General features: G+C 39.9%; 1 protein-coding gene and 1 long non-coding RNA gene across 3 annotated transcripts in view; one reads left to right on the forward strand and one right to left on the reverse strand.

The window, feature by feature from the left end:
• The window catches only part of SYTL5 (synaptotagmin like 5), a 59,487-nt gene extending 47,138 nt beyond the window's left edge, over window positions 1–12,349 (reverse strand). For both annotated transcript variants that reach the window (XM_023923515.2, XM_086879757.1), the window contains exons 1-2: window positions 11,924–12,349; window positions 6,328–6,820 (exon numbers count right to left, since the gene is read on the reverse strand). In XM_023923515.2, the coding sequence (XP_023779283.2) occupies window positions 6,328–6,446 (119 nt within the window). In that variant the 5' untranslated portion in view covers window positions 6,447–6,820; window positions 11,924–12,349. The remainder of the gene's footprint in view (window positions 1–6,327; window positions 6,821–11,923) is intronic.
• A 3,282-nt stretch (window positions 12,350–15,631) lies between these two features.
• LOC147653934 (uncharacterized) lies at window positions 15,632–19,459 on the forward strand. The gene is made up of 2 exons (XR_015284083.1): window positions 15,632–15,872; window positions 16,814–19,459. It is a non-coding gene; the product is annotated as an uncharacterized LOC147653934 (long non-coding RNA).
• The last annotated feature ends 1,731 nt before the right edge of the window (window positions 19,460–21,190 follow it).

Below are 21,190 nucleotides of genomic sequence, written 5' to 3' on the forward strand. Positions count from 1 at the left end.
GGTGAAACAGAGCCTCCACTGAACTCCTTCCACTCCAGCCTTCTCCCTCCCCACTGCAACTTTCAGGCCCTTTGGTGCTTAGTTTAAAGTATTATTGGGCACAAAATATGCTTTAAATAGTTCCAGTTTAAAATTAGGAAATGTCTATAGGCCCAAAACAATAAACAGCTTTTTTTCTTTTAGAAATTTGCTTAGAGGTCAACATGTTGGAAAAATTATCAATGTGCTTGTGACATTAAAAAGACATTATTCCTACTATTCAGTAGTGTGATCACAACAGTATTTCCTACTGTTTATGTGTAACACAATCTAAAATTCTTATCAGGGGATAGCTGATCTGCTAACAGTGTAAATTCTGAGAAGTGTATTCTTATTTTTGAATATAAATTGACTTTGATGACGTTCAGGGAACTGAGAGAAAATAAATCAACCCAGAGTTTCTCCACTCAAACACATAAGAAAGAAAAATTAAAAAGCAAGCAAAGAGTGCATAGACAGATACAACTGATATGAACTTCCATTTCAGATTATAATTTATTGAGCTGAACTCCTGATTGACAACAACAAATATATTCATGTCTTAAGAAAATAAAAAATGAACTGTCTGAAGGGGCAGGAAGAGCAGGAGGAGGTGGGTGAGTCATCTGAAAAAATCCATCATCACCACAGTCCCTAAGCCAGCACAGCTGAGCTGCAGTGCTGACACTGCACTGAAAAGGGAAAACAAGAGCAGCCTGTAGCTGCGTGGATTTACCACTACATTTCTTTCCCAGGGCAGGAACCAGCTGAATTACAAACACCAAATTTCCTGGTGCCAGTCTAACATTTGTACGCTCCATAATTTTAAAGGTATACGTTTAAAGACTGAGTTAGGTATTTTTAATCACAAATATTAAACAAGAATTAATCTTTATCAATCTTCTCCTAGTAATATGAAAGGGAAAATAAAACTCAGCAGAAGCCAATTTAATAGGCTTCTGGAGAAGAAGAATCCTATCATTCATTGAAGTTTCTAAACCTTTCATTACAATGGCTGTTTGATGGAAGATAGCTGTTAAAAATAAATTTGATTCTGCCAAATATAACAGAATATGAGCCATTTTTCCAGACTATGAATTTATATTAAGATCTTTCTACTGTCTGAGAAAATATGTTAAGCACATTGGAGATGAGTTCTGTTGCAACCATTATTCCAGGTAACACTGGCATGTCTTAACCTGAGCCTTTCCAAAGGTGGCCTAAAAGGCCCATGTAAAATACAGCAGGAAATAAAACAAAAAACCCAACCAAATAAACCAGCTCCAGAATTCATAGCTCCTGGCACAGTTGCCCACCTGAGGCACAGGAACCCCTAAAGAAATCAGGTCCTTCCCTACAGATGCCAAAATCGATGAGGCAAAGGTCCTTGTTCCTTTACAAATGCAGCCTCAAGAGATGAAATATTCTCAAATCTCTATAATACTGCAAAGAGGAAGCAATGAGAAGCCTTAACAGATCTATTTTTTATTAAAAATAAGCTTTACTCTTGAGAATATTTATCCCTCAAAAGTAAAATAGCTATACTGCTGCAAGAGGCAAGACATTCTTTGCCCAAGTTATTCGCTTAAATGAATGCCATAATTTCCTTTAACTCTGTAAGCACTATATCCACTTAAGTTAGGTAACTTTTAATACCAAACTGACTGGTTTGGATGGGTTTTTTTCTATTTCAGTAGGATTTTAGAAAGTGTTGTACTTTGAATTTTTTTCTACCTCATCTCCTCTCCATTAAAAAAGCCACTCAAACTGCTAGATGTAATAACATACATCATTCCTGAGTTTGATTTTCAAATTTCTCCTGGGTCTTCTTTCTCCCCATTTTCCTTTTTCCTCTGAAGATGCAGAGCAGCATAATCCAAGTATACCTAATTTTATTTTGCCATTCTAAATTTCCTGAGTTCAAAAAGTCAGAAAAAATTTAATTAAAAATAAAAAGGGCAACCCTCTCCCTCCTCAATTATAATGAAGGAGTTTGTCAGGAAAAAAAAAAAAAATTAATTGCTTTTGCACAGATGAATGGAAACATCCTGGTTCTGAATCTGTGCAGCTGCTAACTTAGATACTAGAGAACTTCTCTGTGCAGGAGCTGCATCCACATACTTGAGTATGAAGAGGAAAGGCAGTTTTCATTCCAGACTGATTCTAAGTACCTTCTCCAAACTCAGCCAAATTCCCTTCACTGTCTGGCACAGTATGCAGAAAATGACTGCAAATATTACTGAGAGTTCACAAAAAGAACTGGGCTATTACCAACTTCCATTGAGATCTCCTTGGATTGTAAAATATGAATACCTGGAGTATTTCTTATTTAATAAGCACAGGTTTTCACATTTTGTTTATGTAGCAGGTCAGTGGGATAAAAACTGTGTTAAGAACACCCAAGTATGGAAGAACATTGATGACAACATCAATGTATAAAATATAAATCAATATAAAATCAATTTGATAAGGAAACAAAGAATAAATTTGCAAAGAAAAAGAGATCTGGCATAAGGAATGGCAGAACAGAGCCCAGTGGAAAGAAGGAAAGGAGGCATGGGAACTGAAATTATACTGGATATCATAATGATGACAAACTTCCATAGATGAAACTTTTTCTGGATAACTCACTCATCCTCTCAAATAAAAATGGTTACTAAGATTGAGAAAAAAAGAGACAAAACACTGTTGGTTTCTTGCTAGTCCTCAATAAAACTGATGGCACCCAGCATATGGAGATTAGTCACCATGAGAAATTCTTTCATCACTGCAGGATTGTGGTTCTCAAAGAACACAGGACAGCAAAACAGGCACCTCTACCCTAAGTGTACTGGCAGTAGTAACTACCCTTGATGGAAAAGTCTTTGATTCAAAAAATAGCAATGTCTTAAACTGTGTTAAATACACCTCACAAATGTCTGAGCTGCCAGACAGGAACTCTGCAACTTCCAGGTGCAGATGGCCAATGTTCTTTACCACAAGGGCTCTCTCCTTTATATATATTTATATTTATATATTTACAGAAACACAGACCATGCACCATATTACATATGTTATCCTGCAACCTTTTTGTGCTTATAAACAAGTCCAAATGGATACTCAGCAGATAACTCACTTCCCATTCCCAGTCCTCAAACTTCTGCTTTCCTAAAGTACTTGCCTGCAGCTACCACATGGTGATATCCACGCTAAAAATTTCTCCTATATTATAATGAGGTTAGTACCCTAAATTGTTCCCATGGATCCCTTTGGACTGATGAGAAGATGCCATTTTAGTCAGATGAAAAGACAGGAATGCTGACTTTCCTTGTCAATACAGATCTGGGGCTATTCTTACTCAACGTCTGGCAACAGAAATGCCAACAGAGAGGTTCAAGCAACAACCCATTAAAGCCTTTTTCTTGGACAAAACTGGGAAGTTCCTTCTTTGCTTTCTCAGCACAGCAATTATTACTCTATCTCCTCTAAAAGCATGGCATTCATAGCTGTGCTCCATAAAGAATGGAAAGGAACTTTGCATTTTACACCCTAACAAAATAGTTAAGGTAAGAATGGATGATTTTACTCAAATAATCTTAGCAATTGAAAAAAACATGATGGTAATTCAACTGACAAAAAGAAACACATCATAAAGCAATGTTTAGAACACTGTAGGTTATTTCTACAAGTAATCTATTAGCAGTTTCAAATCAATATTCAAATAAAACTTCCAGTTTTATCCATCTCATGCAAGGTGCACACTTAGAATTAAGAACATAAATCATAATCTTTATTAAGGAGATTGATTATCTGTATTATCAAAACTAGACCTCAGAAAAAGAACTTGATGACTTCTGTGTTTCTCTCTCATGTGGGTGAAATAATTGTGCATCAAAAAAAATATAAGAAGAGCCACCTGCACTCCAAAATACAAGCACAAGAGATAGTAAAAACAACCCTTAACAATTTCATTATTAGAACATCCTCCCACATTTACCCATTGCTTTCATAATGAATAGAAAGGTCTTTTTAAGTTACAAAGGCATTTGAAAACTAATAGGAAGAGAAAAAAACAATTATCAAGACAGACTCAGAAAGAATGGAACAGGAAAATAAGAATTCTTCAATACAATGTACAAGTAAGCATCTTCCCAGAGTGGAAAATGCCTCGACAACAAATAAAAAGGGACTTGCTCTTTTGCAAAGTACTTCACTAAAGTATATAACAGATTGTACCAAATGGAATTTTAAAGACAACAAATGTTCCTCTGAAGTGTGCTTATAAACCATGATTATAGATCCTTGCCAAGTTGTACTAAGAAAGAAAAATTAAAAAGTCTCCTAGGAAGCAGTTAACCATCAAATTCTTTATAGTTTTTATATTCTGGAAATCTTTTATAGACCACATTCCACTGTTACCATGCAAAGTAAGGTCTCATGACAATAAATATGAAGCCAATTGGTTCGTACACAGGTTCTAGAAGTACGCATAAGCACCACATTACATCATTAATTATTCTTATTAGCATTATATTTCAGATTAACTTCATTTTGAGTATTTTCTTAGGGTGCTTCTTCCATTTTTACCAAATAAGCCAATACCATTGCAACTTCACTGGACTGTGCTGACCTGTACCCTCCAGGGGTGCTAAAAGTTCCCAGACTTAGCAGATTTGGCAGAGTGAATTCCAGTAATGCCATAAAAAGGAGAAAATCTGGGGAGTTAAGCCATCATATTTTAAAAAAAGAAAACAGGAACAAAAGAAACCCCAACCTAACCAAATGAGACAAAAAAAACCAACAAAACCTCAGGAGTTTCAAATTTCCATTCGAGACTGGGAAATGGCAATAGTAGAAAAAAGCTTTCAGGGGCTTTAGGAATCTGGGGATCTGATGCACTCCATACTGATGCTTTGACAGATGATTATTGGCACATCACACATTTCCAAGGCCACCACCTCAGGAAACCAAAATACTTTATTTGAAATTTTTATTTTATTACTAAATAGAGCAGAATGCCTGGAACAAACAGTGCTCCATCTGTTTTCTTCTTCATCTCACAAACCATTAAGGAGACAAAATGATTAATTTTCCCACACCACCTTAAAGAAACACCTTTCCTTCCAGTCTGGCAGCAGCAGAAGCAGCCAGTTTTCACCCTCTCCTTTTAGGTGAGCCACTGTGCTCCCCAGGTGAGTGGGCTGCACACCAACAGGGGCATTGCACTTAGACTGGCTTCAGCTTTCAAAGCCTGTGGCTAACTCTGCATAAATCTACAGATAATTTGTTTTACACAGTAGAAGCTTCAGCAGGTGCTGATGCAATGTCTAAAATGCTTGTAGAAAGTCAAAGGGAAGAGCAATGTAGCCTGGCCTTGGCATTCATGGGCAGAAACCAGCAAGGGCAGGAAATTTTCCCTCTGACATTCGTTATATTCAGCAGCCTCGCCAGCCCCCAGTGCTGCATCCATCCACACCAAGCCTCTTTCTCAGAACCAACACTGTGTGAAACTTCACAAGAGCAGTGGGGAGAAGTGAAATGAAGCAGAAAAACTATCTTTGAAAAGCATAGGGACCTTTCCAGAACTGGTGCTTAGCTGAACTAACTCAAACTGAGCCTTCTAAAACTGCTGACTCAGCCTGCCTCCTCACATTGTCCTCTGAACTTTGATTTTTACTTCTCTGAGTAGAAAAAAGCACATGGACTCTACTAATAACATGAGCACTTCTCCCATCAGTGACTTCCGAGATAAATACCTGGGATTTTAAATTTTATTTATTAGTAAATCCAAGTCACTTGCAAAATGAGGTGTCCCTCCTCCCTGTTCTGTAAGCACCACAACAGAAGGAAGGACACCATCCTGCATTTGTCCCATGCTGTAGAAGTCCTGAACAGAGGCAGGTGCCAGCTTTCTGTCCCTCTGACATCTTTCCAAACTTCTCTCCCTCAGTCAGCTCTGAAGGCAGGAGCTGTGTGCAGCTCCTCTCAGAGGAGGAGAGTTCAAGTGCCTTACTAAAGCTTTCCATTTACAGGGGGAAATTCAGCCAAACCAGACTAAATCTACAGAATCTGAAATTTAACACACACTGCTGAGTGTTTTTGCACTTGCTATCTTTCTTATACTTTTCTCTTTAAGCAATGGACATGTTTTTTGTTTGCTGAGAACCATATTAGCAAGCAATTTTCTTTTTAACACAATTTACTTGAACTTACAATTAACTGTGTCATCTCTCAGCATCCATCCTCATGTGAGACATATAGAAACTTTTGCTAAGTACCACAAAAATAGCTACCAACCATATAATTATAAGCAATAAAAAAAAGGGTTACCTTATTCTTTTATCTTCAACTTTTTTCAAGTACTCATCTCTCTTCAATACTCCCAATATTGTTTCCCTTTCGTGCTCCAGCAAAAATGACAAATTGATGATTTCCAGGTGCTTCGTCATGATCCTTCAGTCACTCTATCAATGACCACTTTGCCCAATCAATACTTGAATTATTTATTTGCACAAGTCCAAAGGCACGTTTGTGTCAGAGTTACAAGATCCACACAGTCAAGAGGTATTTTGAAAAATGCTTTTTTTAAATTAACTGGCTGTCAAGATTGTATTGCTTTTCCTCCCAGCTATACAAGAAATGAAGGTTTCTCCTTTGCTTCTTCCTTGGGAAAGGCAGTCATTTTCCTGGTTATTGAGTGTCCTTGGGTCCTGGCCAATGCTCACTGCAAGCCTCCAGATTGCATCCACAGGTGCAGAATCAGTTTCCTGAATAACTGTAGTTTGGAGCCACAAAATCACTGGGTATATTTATATCAAACTACCTGAAAGTCAAAACAAACATGTCTGGGTGACTTTTGAAATTACCATCAGAGTCTAAAGTCAAATTACCATCAGATTTGACAAAAGCTAAATCTAATAATGGTTTGGAAGCCACTGAGGAACAGCCTACAGACTTACCAGGTTATCTCAAGGGCTACTTATACACATAAAAATAAAGAGTTTGGTATTTTTTCCTAAGAAAAGAGAAAAAAATCTCATTGTTTCTGCAGTACAGATCCAACTATCAGGTCACTTTCATCAAGTGAGAAAATGGGACAGGAAGGTGATACACAAATTGAAACACACAACAAGTCAATGCAAAGCAGAAATACAAGTCAGGAGTTATAAGTATCTTATTGCTGAAAATTGGGAAAACAGCAAACCATAGACAACTATTTTTGGTTAGATTGCTGCCTTAGACATACAACCACTTAGTAATAAAAACACAGGTAGAAAAAACAATACTTTGATTCTCTGCATTTATTTTAATAGGAAAAAACATCACACTTCAACCCCCGCCCCCCACCAAAAAAAAACAACCCAAAAACAACCCAGTGCTGGACCATTAAGTTTGCTCTTCAGTTCTTGAAAAATATATTTCTATTCATACCAAAAGACCAAATTACTTGTAAACAAAAGGAAGAAATCCAAGATGTGTTCTTTGTTATTAATGAGGTCAGGTTCTTCCTTGAACTGCCTAGAAAAATGCCTGGTGAAAGCAGTACCTTTAACCCAACCAGATCCTAACAGCAGCAGACTGGGGAGCATGGGGCATCAGCACAAATCTCACTGAGTCATTGCATCTCTGGTCAAGGTGGCCTGAAATTCTGTTTGCTGATTTTCCTTGCAGGGGTAGCATGGGTGACATGAAGCATTACTCTCGTGAGCATTTATTATTTTTAACTGGGGAAAAAAGGACCAGGTTTTAGTGGAAATGGAAAGCCAAGAGGTAAAGGGGAAAGATTGAGTGAAACAATCAGAAATTCAGGACAAAAAAATTTTTAATTTGTTAAAAATTGTCTCTGACAGTAGCATTATTGGGTTGGTGATGTACTACAGGTAACCAGGGCTTCTTGCACAACCACAGTGCAAGCAGGCTGCCAAGAACACTCTACCTTGTGAGATGTCCTGGCACTGGGAATTCAGGGGAAGAGAAGAACTACTTGATAAGGTTAACTTGACATCTGGTAATTTCTTCTCAGCTTTTCTTTTAACTCTAAAGAGATTAGTACTCCTACAAGACCATACACAAGCCCCAAACATTCCCTTTGACTAAGTGTGTTGCTGATCCTTGAATGTCCTGGGAGATTTTTCTCCCAATGCAGGGAGGTACATAGGACATCTAAAGTTTTTAAAGCCACAAATGGGAATCCAGTTATTTCATTTGCCACCTGGAGGATCAAATACACAGAGCCCAGAGCAGAACTAAGTGCTGGTAAGAGTGATGAGGCCACAAACTGTCAGGTAAGTCAGACAAAATCTCAAAGAATGCTACACACTCCTGTGCCAGATGTAATTCACCTGAAAGATCATTCAGTTTCTTACAGGGACGAAATCCTAAACCAGTGGTCTGTTCAACAAAATTCTGGTATCTCTTGCTGGCAACTGAATTATGGTGAACTTTGCAAATCTTGACTAGAAATCATTAGATCCTTGTTTGTAAAGACAAACAGAAACTATGTCAGTGTTTGCAACACAGAGAATAATGCAGAGCATTATGAAGTTTACCAGATGGACAGACAATTACATTATATCTGTACATACTACTACTAATAATATCTGTACATAATAAATACATAAATTAATTCATATTACCCACATTAACAAAAATATGTATGTAGTAGATTTTATTCTAGTAGAATGACTAAAATGAACTGAAGTTTAATTTTATTCACAATGGTTTGTGTGGTTTTCTTACTATTTTTACTGAGCATTCCTTGGAATTTATCCTTCAGTCCCGTCTATGACAAAAATCTTGTGGATTTTAACTGTCCTTGTCACCTAACTGAGGGATTTGGCAGCTACCAGGAAATACAATTTTACCTGCCTATGTGTTCAACCAGTTTTATGTAGATTAAAATACACTGTCAGTTAGCAGCAGAATCCTACAGAACCAGGATGGCTGCCTGTTTAATGGTCTCATATTCAGCATTAGCAAGATGTAAACCTCACCAATGAGAGTCTTAAAAAGCAGCATCCTCCAATTACCTTATTGCTTTGGTGGGGGAGCAGCTCTGGCACACTGAGCACATCAGCAATGCAGGTTTTGTGCTCAGCCTGCAGTAACAGACCTGATGGAGAAACAGCCCAGTTTTCCTGTCCTCCACCTGTCCAACACATGTGCACCTACCAGATAATTGACAGTAAGATCCAGACTCACCTCAACTTCCAGATCTGCTGCACTATGAAATTGCCACTCAAAAATGCCATTTCCTAACCAGATACTCTCATTTTGAGGAAGCTTCAGGAAATATCTCAAGAGAAACTCCTCTTTTCTCAGACAGGCTTCCTTCTAAACATGTTACACTCATGATCTCTGCCTAGGTGATATTCTGTACCCCAGGCTAGCTGAAGTAGTGGCAGTAGTTAACTCTGCATAAAACAGGTTTTCCCAATTCTTTTATAATTCTTAGGCAATGTTACCCTTGCCAGGTTAACTTTTGGGACTGAAGATACTGCAGATATCTTTACCCCTCAGGAAGCAGATACAGTAAAAAATCCTTGGTCTTCCATCCTACATCAGTCCTGCCTAGTTAGACAGATTCTGTGTTGAAACTCTAATGACTGCTGCTTGCTCTGCCTTGTGCTGGGACAAGATGTGCCAAAACATCCCCCACCTCACAGAAGGAAACACCAGGTTTGGCCCCCTGCCCTTTGTGGTCAGTGCTGGGCATTTCTGTGGCACACACAGTTGTTAAACAGGAGAGCAATGACATCACAACCTGCAGCAAAATTTGCTCTGTAGTTAAGGACACTCACGAGTAAAGAGATGCTGTTTTTAATGACTTACCACTTAAGACTTCCCTGCTTTAGACAACACAATATTAGAGACCAGGCCTGTATTTCAAATTAAGACTTAATAGGAAAATTTGATCTTCTCCTTTCCCATGCTACTTTTGCTCTCTCTCTAAATGGTCCAGAATAAATTAGCTGACAAAAGCTGAATCATTAATCAACCTAGGGTTTAAAAACAAAACCAGCCAGACAGCCTTTAAAAGGTGATAATGCTCCTTTTAACAGACTTCTGATGTTTTATTAAGCAGCCCTGGGGCTGATTAGGAAATGTAGTTGTTTTCATCCTAAAGTGAGTGAAGATTTCACATAACAGAGCATTTGAGGAGCACTAAAACATGAGTTAGGACACTGGGAAAAATGCAAACTTCCCCTGAAAGGATGGGTTTTGTTCTAATCTACATTCAGTATGTAGACAGAACATTAATTTCTTGAACCAGATTAAAGGAATGATCTGATACCAGACTTGCAGAGGAAGGAGACACTTCATTCATTCCTGCTCCACTGTGACATAATCCCAAGGCTGTGTGTAAAAGAGTTTCTCAAGTAGGTGGTTGTTTTCCCTTGCCTCATGGGAAGGGTAGAAAAGATGCTCAGTGAGACTATCACCCATGCTTTTGCCACTTCTCTTACCCCCACAGAAATGTGTCTCTAGAATGGAATTTTACTCCCTGAAGCTATTGTTGTGGGAGGATACATTAGAAATAACACACACTTATTAATATAAAATATAACTGCATCCACTGCACACAGGTACTGTGTCTGTCCAGAGAGCACTTGCTCACCCTCCCAAGACAAAATAATTAAGGATTGCCTAAAAATAAACAACAACAACTAAACAAAAAGGCAGCAAATGAAAAGCATGACAGTGTGGAATAACACACTATTTATTTTTGCTAACTCTAGCCACACATCTGCTTGTGACAATTACAGCACCCCAAAACTGAACCTTCTGGAGGGACATCAGTCCAGAGCCACAGGAATTGTGGTGAATCCACTGCAGTCAGTGATGTTTGCAGTCACCACAGGCACAGTGACCATGAATGTTCCTGCCATGGGCATCCTCCCGAGCCCAGCAAGACAACAGTCATCTGCACTTCAAAACCCTTTTTCTTCATCTCTCCCCCATCTTCCTGGGAAGGAGGAGAAGCATCCTGCTCTCTAGAGGCAAAGCTGAAAGGAAGCAAGATGAAGGGAGAGGAATTATCCTCTTTTCTTCAATGGCTCTGTCATCAAATTGCCTGATGCAAGAAATTGCTCCCACTGCTGAACCATTAGGTTTACTTAGCTGGAAGGCAGGACATGGAACAATTTAGTGACTCAGCATCAGAGGCAACATTTTCCACATGCACTGACTGCAGTGGTACAGGAACCACAGCATTGCCTCACATTGCTTGAGTGACAGAGCTTCCACCTACTGCTGGCAGGAAATCCTTTGCCAGCAGAAAAATGTTGTTTGCACTATGTATATTTACTAGCATGGGTGTATTTAGGACAGGCATAAACTGTATTTTCATACTGGTAAGGAAATTCCTAACAAGAGCAGCCAAATGCAGCATGGTGTGGTGGCTGTAATTGACTTTTGCCACCTGAGAAGCTGGGATAGATGATCTCCTGAAAAGGCACCAATCACTGCTTGAACCAAAGCTGCATGAGGTACAGCAGCCTAGCTGGAAACTCTGCAGGAACAGGATTAATGGCTTTACTGACTCTTCCCTATGCTTCAGGAAGCCACAGGTTCCACCTCCCAGCTCAGTGCTGGCACTGTAGATCACAGCAGGGTGAATCTAAATCCAGTGCACACAGCTTCAACACTCACATGAAAAGAGACACATATCATATATGTGCTGCCTAAAACACAAATTCTCTGTACACTGAGTTCATTCACATGGGGGTCTGAAGTAAAATTCAAAACTAAGATGGCATCAGTAGGCAGCCACCAAAGCATGGTCCACATCCACAGCTATTTTTCTCTTTTTCTGAGGCCCACAGCCATATTTCAGCCAATGATGGGGGAAGGAGGGGAAGGGCTTCCCACATTAATTCTAATAAAAGAGCAGGAAGATGTAAAAATGCACAAATGTAAAGCTTACCATGCTGAAGCTGTAGCATCCAGCTTGGCTCTCCTCCTGCTCTCCCTTCAGAATGCTGCTTGCAGAATGCCATGAACAGGAGCAAAAAGACCAGCTTCACTTCCCAGCAGTGTGTTTGCAGAGGGCACACGCCCAGGTGAGCAAACCAGGCGTCAGCAGGTCCTGAAGGACCAGGAAATGCTTGTTGCACAAAATCAACAAATTTGTGAGGTGAGAAAGAGCCAGTCAAGACACCAAAGTCAAGAGGCAAGGAAGGAAAACCAACCACACTTGTTGAATGTGATCTTGGTTAATTGCACGTGGATTAGGCTGAGTGAGAGCTCTGGTCAGTATTACAATGTAAATAGTAAGCAGATTCTTTGGTTACGAATTTCAAAGACCCTTAGATGTAAGAGCTGGAAGATTTATGAACTGGGAAGTCATGTACTGCAATAAAGAAAGGATCATGTATGAGTGACAGCAACGTTGTTTGAAGAGTCATTCAAAGCACATACAAATAGGTGTCAGTGCACTGGAGTGATTGCAGGCAGAGAGAAAAGCTGAAAATATGATTCCTTCTGTCTACTGCTTTCTAACTAGTGTAGTATGAGTGTGTTTGACTTCAGAGTAATTAGAAAAACTCAGATTTGTTAATCAAACAAAGGCAGTGGACTCAGAAGCAGTTCATTTTTTAGGCTGGGCACAGTTCCAGCTGTCTGGCAGAGCTGCTGTGTACCTTCCTACAGGATCGCAGGACTCTCCAACCACAGTCAACGCCTGCCAGCTATAGCTAATTTCTACAATTACTGTAATAATATTTCAAACCAAAATCATGAGTGTTTAAAGACTAAAGCAATAATCTTAAAGCTCATTAAGTCTACAGAGCAGACCTTGCTGTGTAAGAAAGCAGTAAATTAACTTGCCTGATTGTACAAATAAGAGAGTAGGACTAAGCTGAGCACTGACAGCCTGAGCATTCATTAAACACTGCTCCTTCTACAGGTCTCCCTCTGTTTGTTTTTCAGCCCTCATAAAAAGTATTAAGTAACACAAAAAAAAGGCATTTTAAAAATAAATTACATTTTCTGTAGAAATTTAGGCTCATGCAACAGTGCAGTCAGGTTCCAGCCCTCAGGAGCAGGGAACAGCACTGCCCAGAGAAAGCTCTCCACAGAGACACTGCTGGCTGCCACCCCAAGCAGCTTGGCTCATTTTCCAAACTGGGAAAAGCACAGCAGGCATTCCAGCAGGGGATCAAGTGCAGAACAGACCAGAGGTAGAGAGAACACCAGACAGTTTGTTTGTGAGCATAAGCCCAAGCTCCCAAGAGATCCTACAAAACAATAGAAGAATTTAACTCCTTCAGAGATGCTTCAGAATAAACAAATATCTAAGAATATTTTCTGTGTTAAGAGAGGATTCAGGGGAATCTGTCATGTTTAAGATAATTTATTTACAAACAGGAGGCAAGGAGTAGGAAGAATGATATTATAGGGTGGGAATATGTTTCTTTTGTTTTGCTCATCATTGGGTAAATATGGTTTACCTTCCTGGCAGAGTATTTAGCCAGAAAAGAAGATACTTCCCAGGGCAAGAATGAAAAGAAAAGTCAATGCATCAGTTTGCCAAATCAAAGAATGAATGAAGGAACACTATTTCTGCTATTGTTAAGCAAATAGCATCTGTGCAATGTTAAATCAGCCATAAAAATATGAGTTAGGGCTTGAATCATCTCAGTCTTAGTCACAGTGTGTGTGAAGGCAGCAAATCATTCAGCACTGAACTTTGCTTTAATATACTTAAGTTAATCCCTGCGTCATTACACTTTCTGTGATGAAATGGAAAGAAATGCAGTAAACTGAGGTCTAGAATAGAATGGATTTTACACAGTTATAAAACAAATTCTAATATCAACCTTACACATTTTGCTTAATACTGCATAAATTATGAATCTAACCAAGGCTCACCACTATGAAATTTGACTAAGAAAAGTTGAAGAAAGTTTATCAATTCTTCTAAAAATTTGCAGTACCCTTTCCCCACGTTAGAATAGACATGGTGTTTTGGGAGCAAGAAATCATTTCTTGGCCCTGAATTCTTTTAGAAATTGAAAGCAAGTACAATGCCAGCAAGATTCCTAATACTTCTTTCTAACCACTAGTGTTTCTTTACAATATCAACAAGGTTAGAAGTTAAATTGATACACATTGTGTTATGACATGGTTGCAGCTGACACCAGGATACACAGGAATGGAGCAGCTCACACAAGACACCCAAAATCCCCTCTCATGTCCATTCCTGGTCAGATCTGGTCACAACCTCCATTCATCCTCCTCAAGGTCTCTTTCTCCACTGGCACTTGAGGCTGCAGCCACTGTCTCACGTTATGAGATCCCTGGGACAGTGGTCTGTACTGCAGCACTGTTACAGGAGCCTCATCTGTGATGAAGTAGAAAGTGCTTTTTTTGCCCCAGCTGAATTTTCTCACCAGAGAACCAGCAGCAGATATGTTGGACAGAAATGGATGAGGACTCTTCAAACACAATAGAAATGTATTTGCATCTTCAAATTCAAATATTTTCACTAATTTGCTGAACTAAGAGTACTCCAAAGGAAGTGCCTTCACTTCATCAAACATTTCATTTTGCAGAAAAACTCATGACTCATCTGAGGTTTAGTCCACTTGAAAAAAATCTCTCATTGATTTTGCTTTCTTCATGAACAAACCAAAATGAGATTCTTTCTGAGCTCTGCAAAAGGGCTGCAGGAAGACTGCTGAGGAACTGCTGCAGAGTCAGAGAAGAGGGAAGTAACACCTAGAGAAGGACTCATTTGGGAAGGCACCCACCAAGCCAGTGAAATCCTTTGTGGGCTTGGGGAGAAGGGAATACAAACCTTGTGTGAGTGCTTTGAACGAGGACAGGTGCATGTGGTGTGTGTCTGTAGGAGATGAGAACCCTTCCCCATTATTTCAGCTTGTTTTCCTCTCTGCCACAACACTGTGGAGCAGTAACACTCATTGTCCACTATTCTTGATAATGATTTTCTATTTGATTTAACAAAGCAACAGGATTTACATTTTAATGAAAAGAAATAAGTTTGATCTTCATGCATGCCAAAGGTATCACATCATACATTATGACTTCTCTCTACAGAGGTATGAAAAGTCTTTATGAGATTCACCTGCACAGGGTAGAGGTGGAGATCAGGATTTTTTGTGGACTTTGGACTAGGGCAATCTTTAAAGGTCCCTTCTAATTCAAACCACAACTATTTTATAATTTCTGTTATTTCTTCTGACCTAATCATTCCAGTCCCTCTCCACAAGCAGCAGAGAGAAACAGGCATTTCCAGGGCATGACTCACCTCATCTTGATGGGAACATTTTAAAAAAGGTCAGAGGAGCCCTTGTCTGGTAGCATCCATTTCTCTCCACTGACTGTGAAGGGGATGAAGCATGACTACCTCAAACTCAGGCATGCAAAACATGTGGGCAAATGTGTCCTACTTCTCATTTCCAGCATAAAACGGGCTGGCCACAAGGACACTCATCCAGAAACCTACCAGAGGATATAAACAGCTTAATCAGAGAGTGGGATGAGCTTGGAGTGTTGTCTTGTTTTGTTTTCCAATAAATACAATGCTACAAAGCTTTTTCTACAAACAGCAAATAAAGCTAACAGGTGTGTTAAATCTTCCATTAAATGCATCCATGTGTTCCTCCAGAGTATCTGCCTCAGAATGAACATGGTTTGAAAGTCTGCATATATAAGAATATAATTTTCCAAAATTCTTGTGGCAGGCAGGGGAAAAAACCCACCAACACCTAGTTAGAGAATGTATTCTCACAGGTTGCACTGCTGTCTGTCTGAAGTCTGGGCTGTGCATCAGCTGTCAGAGCCCTGAGGATCCCTTCCAGCCGGGCAGAGGAGGCAGTGGACTATGTGGAGCCTTCTTATTGCTTTCCAAGGTGAGATTTGTATCAATGTCTATCCAGAACAACCCAAAGTAACAGGAGATGGTCTGTGGGGAGCAGCCATGTGTATTTATGGCTGAGGTGCAGAGTGAGATCACTGAGAAAGGAGCTGAACTCTGCAGCTGGATCTCCTTAGGACCCCAATGAATCCAAGGAGCCCTTTCAGCAAAAGCCCACATGGACTGTCTGCCAGCAGCAGGCACAGGATCAGCATCCTTTTTCACACACTGTATGACAAAGAGAAGTGGCAGATTCCTCTGAAAATATTGTTATTCAAACCAGATGAGCATCTGGAATGGCTCTCATTGCCATTTTAAAGCTCTGCCCTTGCAGTGCAGCCCATCCAGTGCCTCAGATGGATATCTCCTGAGGCAAGGGCACACAGCTGAAGCTGACAGTGCTGAACAGACTGCCTTCTGTCTACTTTGCACAAAAAACAACCACAACTCTTCAGCAGCGCAGTCTCCAGCAGTGGTCACTGAGCAGCAGCCAAGGACAGGGCCAGAGGAGTGAAGTTCAAAGCTGCACAAGGGATCCCTGTGGGGGAAGTGCTCCAAACCAGAAGGAGCTGGGTGCAACTGCTAAACATTATTTTATAGAGCATGGCAGGAGATGCCAGATGTCCATTGCAGAAATACCTTACAAGACCTGAGGCCAGTCTTTGCCAGCAATCTGAATTTTTCAGACAAATGGCATCTAATATACATGATACTATGATAGTTTTTGATAACTGCAAGAAAGGATCACAAGCTTTCTCATTTACCCTTCTGGTTATGATCTGCCAAGGCAATTCCATAATATAATGGTAGTGCTGTACAAACAGCAGGAAGATACAGAAGCTCTCAAGAATAGAGTCCTACTCCAGCACAGACACACCTTTAATCATATTTCTTCACTACATAGCATACATGCCATACATATCTCTCTCTTTCCAGCTAGATGTGTAATTCCAGTGGCACCAGAAGCAAAAGAGTTCAAGAACCCAGAAGTGAACTTCCAGACTGTCTGCCCATCCTAGAGCTACTTGTCCAAATTTCCAGAAGAACAGGTGCTGGGCACAGACAACATGACACTGGGACACCAGCTTTTAGGTGAAATGGGAAAAGATAAATAATTCAGGAGAAAGACTGCACTGAGCTGCATTCATAGGATATTAATCACAACTTGACCTTTCTGCAGCATCTTTCTGCTTCCTTTTGGCCAAGATTTACTGCAGCTATCTGCATAAGTGTTTCATCTTTTTAATTACATTTGCAATACAGACAGTTTATGCCACTTGAAATTATACAAAATTTGATCATTATGTGAGGGTCAAAGTACTCATCAGTCAGGGTGTGAGACAGAAAACACAGTGGATGCACCCTTCCTGTAGAAGATCTATGAAAAATCTTGCAGAACAGAACAAGTTCTCTGAGACAGTCAGTGTGCACAGGGAAGGCAACCAAAGTCTGCCAGCCCAGAAGGGGTGGTGGCCCCATGTCCTCACCTGGAAAGAACACCTCCAGGACAGTCAGGACACAGTCAGGAGCTGCTAAAAGTGGTGTCTCTTGCCACTGGTGCTGCCTCTTGCTACCCCACAGCAGTCATCCCGTGTAAATGTGAAACTTGTAAAGCCAAGTTTCACATTTACCAGTACAGGTTTGAAGTGACCAGGATATATTTATGGAAGCCTGGTTAATAATTTTCAGTATGAATAGAAGTACATTTCTTCCTGTGATCCAATGCTAGATACCCATGTTCCACAGCTGAGCACTTCTCCTTACATACCTTGTGCAGCAGCTAGAGCTCAATAGATGCCCTCGGGGAGTACTTAGGAGTGATAAGGACACAAATTTTAGCAAGGGACTAAAGGTTAATAAGATTTATCTATTCCATCACTGACTCTCTCAGAGCAGAGGTTTGGGGTAGGGTTTGTTATTTTCCTCACACCAGTGAGTGTATCAGCTTGCTGCTGCACACAGCTCCTGATCTCAGCCTAGCAGGGACTCCTCTCAAAAGGATTCCAAATACATCTTGTCAGAGGCAGATTACCTTGTATTCTAAGATACTCTGGGAAAAAAAAAAAGCCTCCTTACATGATAAATTGAGATGACTAAGGAAGGGGGGGAAACCTGATTTTTTGGTGATTTATTCCATGATAGACCAAGTGTTCTTTCCAGTCTGTTGGTCTTAGAACACTGCTCCCCAGTGGATACTGCCTTGTGTTCCTGCATGCAGCCTTTTGGGGACGGACAAGCATGTGGGTCCCCTCAGTCTGAAGGGGAAGAACCTGTCAGGACTAGAAGTCTGTCATTTTATGACTGAAGAAAAAACCTCCCCAGTTTTAAAAAAGCCCATGGTTTTGACTCTCTCTACATATTTAGTCCTTCCTCTATGATTACTGCAAAACAGCAGCTCAAACACACTTTTCCTCTTTAATTTAAAGTCCCTACAGGAATGTTTCCAGAAACCAGAGTAAATAAACACAAACAAAAAAGGCATCTTAACAAAAACTCTTTCTGATCATCCTAGTGATGTGTGTAAGTCTATAGTAACTCCTACCTTTACCACTTGTGAGTATCAGTAATATTCCAACCTTCAGCAGTTAAGCTTGTGTGTGTGTGCACAATCCCCCTAAGCAACTGTTGCTCTGTTGTGAATGATATTCCTGGAATTCTTCAGGAAACAAAACAAAACCTGTAAGTCACAAGGTTTTAGGTACAGCTTTTGGTACTACATCAAGCTTTCAACTGTTCAACACCTTAAACATGAGCCAATTTTTATTCAGTTCACTTGGCAATATGAAAAGATTTTTTTTTTTACAACCACAAATCTTGTTTTCCATGGGATTTCTGTTCCATTCAACAATCAGGAAAGATAATGGTAAGGCAGCTGCCCAAAATTTCTTCCAAGTTCCACCATTCAGCATATAGCCCATGATCTCATTAGTGGTGCATTTTCTCACTCCTGAATACAGAATTAATAGAAGACTTGAGTTTTTATATCATACTTGTACACATCTATCCAAGTACCTTACAAACACTGATCCTTATATAACTAATTTTATATATTCATTTTTATTTAGAAAACCAAAATCCTATAAGGTAACAGCAGGTCAGGAAGGAAAACACTTTGGTAATCAGAAATATCTTGATGTCTGGACACTCCATTTTCAGACAGCCTGATTTTTCAAGTATATAGTGTATCCATAACCCTATATTATTTTTAAGAAACTCATGGACACACAGCAGTTTGAGTGTCATGCCCTGAAGTACAAAATTCTTCACCTTGTTATAAGGAACAGAAATCCTTCACTTCTCCTCCTCCTCCCCTTCAAATACTTCTCCCTCCAAAAAGCCACAAAACCTATTTTTTTAAGTGGGAATCCCCCAGATTTATCTGCTGCATTTTTTTTTAGATGCACACCAGTGCAGAACTGTAGAGCAATGACTGTGTTTAATAAAAAGTGATTGTGAACAGGAAAACTGATAAACTGGAAAACCAGTTACAAGATTATATTTCCATATTCCTATTCAACAGAGCATCTAAGATCAACTGGAAATCTGAAACTTCTCTGTAACATTTATTTAAAAGCATCAGCACTATTCTAAATTTAATAATTCCCACACAGAAGGATGGCAAGAGACACTGAGAAAGTCTGTCACATAAGCTAAATCTCCTTTCCAGCTGTGAGACAGCATCTTCTTAGAAGACACTACAGGACTCATACTTCTATAAGCTTTTCCTCGTGTAAGATTTTAAAAAGATGCAAAAATGAAACAAAAAAGTTGAAGTTAGAATGTTATTAGGGCTGCACAATGCACAAGAAGAAGCAGTAAAATCCAGGAAAACCCTACGTTAAAAACTGCTGTTCAAAAGCTGAAAATATATCAACGAACATAACTAAAGTAGCTTTGTCTTTGCCACATGTGACTTATTGAATGAGAAGCACAGCCTTGTAAAGAACACACCTCAGGCTAGGAAAAGCACATTGAAAGAACAAAACATCCTCCTCCAGTGTGAGGGGATTGTACTTGGAAACAGATCACTGAAGTTTCTCAACTGCTTGAAATTTACCCCAAAAAACCTACAGACCAACCCCAAAACATGAGAGGCTAACCTTATCCCTTTATCAACCTGCAATCTCTCTATAGGGGTAATTCAGTGTTGAATACTTGTTGAAAATAATATCTGAAGACAACATTGGCTTCAGTAATTTAATTTTTTACTGAGAAAGCGAAGACATTTCTGAAATAACAGATAACCCTTAGAAAGGGCAGTTACTTCTCTGAAATAATGAGTCCTAGAAACTCCAAGCCATGTTTTAGCAAATGTATTCAGACTCTCAGCCTCTCCCTCCACTCCTTCAGCTTTTATATTTAAAAATAAGCCTCTTATAAAGAGAAGCACTGTGCATTACGAAGCAATTCAGGATGGCAGATGGAAGAACTTTCTGGTTGAACTCAGCATTGTTTAGCAGCCTGTTTGATGGCACAGCTCTGCCAGCCCGTAGCTCAAGCACAGTATGAACTCCAGCCCTCACAGAGAGACCCCAGGATGCTGAGCTGTTTGCACACAGCATCCTCAGCGAGCTCTCCTGCCATAAGGAAACGTGTGGTGTTCAAGCAGGGAGCAACACTCCATTAACAACACCAAAATTTTGAGCTTTCCTTGAATTAAAATAGAGTTTAAGCACTTTTTTTTTTTTTTTGGGGGGGGGTGGGGGGGGTGGTAACAAAATGGAAAGGCAAGGTAAAATAGTTGCAGGTTGAGCTGTGCTTTTCTACAGAAAAGATCAACTTTTAGATCATTGATTTCCCAACCAAGACATGACCAACTTTGGCACATTTTGCTAATGTTACTCAGTGGGTTTGGCAAACTGATAAACAGACACACTATAGAAATAACTTCATATCTCAACATTGCACTTTTCCTTTCTAAGAGGAATTTTACCATCAGAGGTGCAGAGCAGCCAAATCTCATCAATTAGATTGACTCAGCTCCCACCTTAAGCTGCTTTAATGTTCAGTCTCCCTCACAGCAACCCAAGCGCTTTTCCCTTTTTTTGTTTGTGAGCAAACACATCTGGTCAGCTCACCACACATCTGTCAGATGAGATGGGGATAAAATCTGCTGTGTAGCACCACACCTTAACATCTCTCCTGGTTGCAGCCCACCAGGGAGCCAAATTCCCAGCTGCAGTTTCCCTGTGCAGATCCAACCATCCCAAAATAACCCGAAGTGCCTGGCAAGCACCCATCCCACAGCTCAGGGCAGAGGTGTTCCCATGACACAGCAAGGGATACAAGTCTGCACATCAGGGGATGAGAAAC

This window comes from Cyanistes caeruleus, chromosome 3, assembly GCF_971803275.1.
Source record: "Cyanistes caeruleus chromosome 3, bCyaCae1.hap1.1, whole genome shotgun sequence".
In the NCBI taxonomy this organism is placed as follows: Eukaryota; Metazoa; Chordata; class Aves; order Passeriformes; family Paridae; genus Cyanistes; species Cyanistes caeruleus.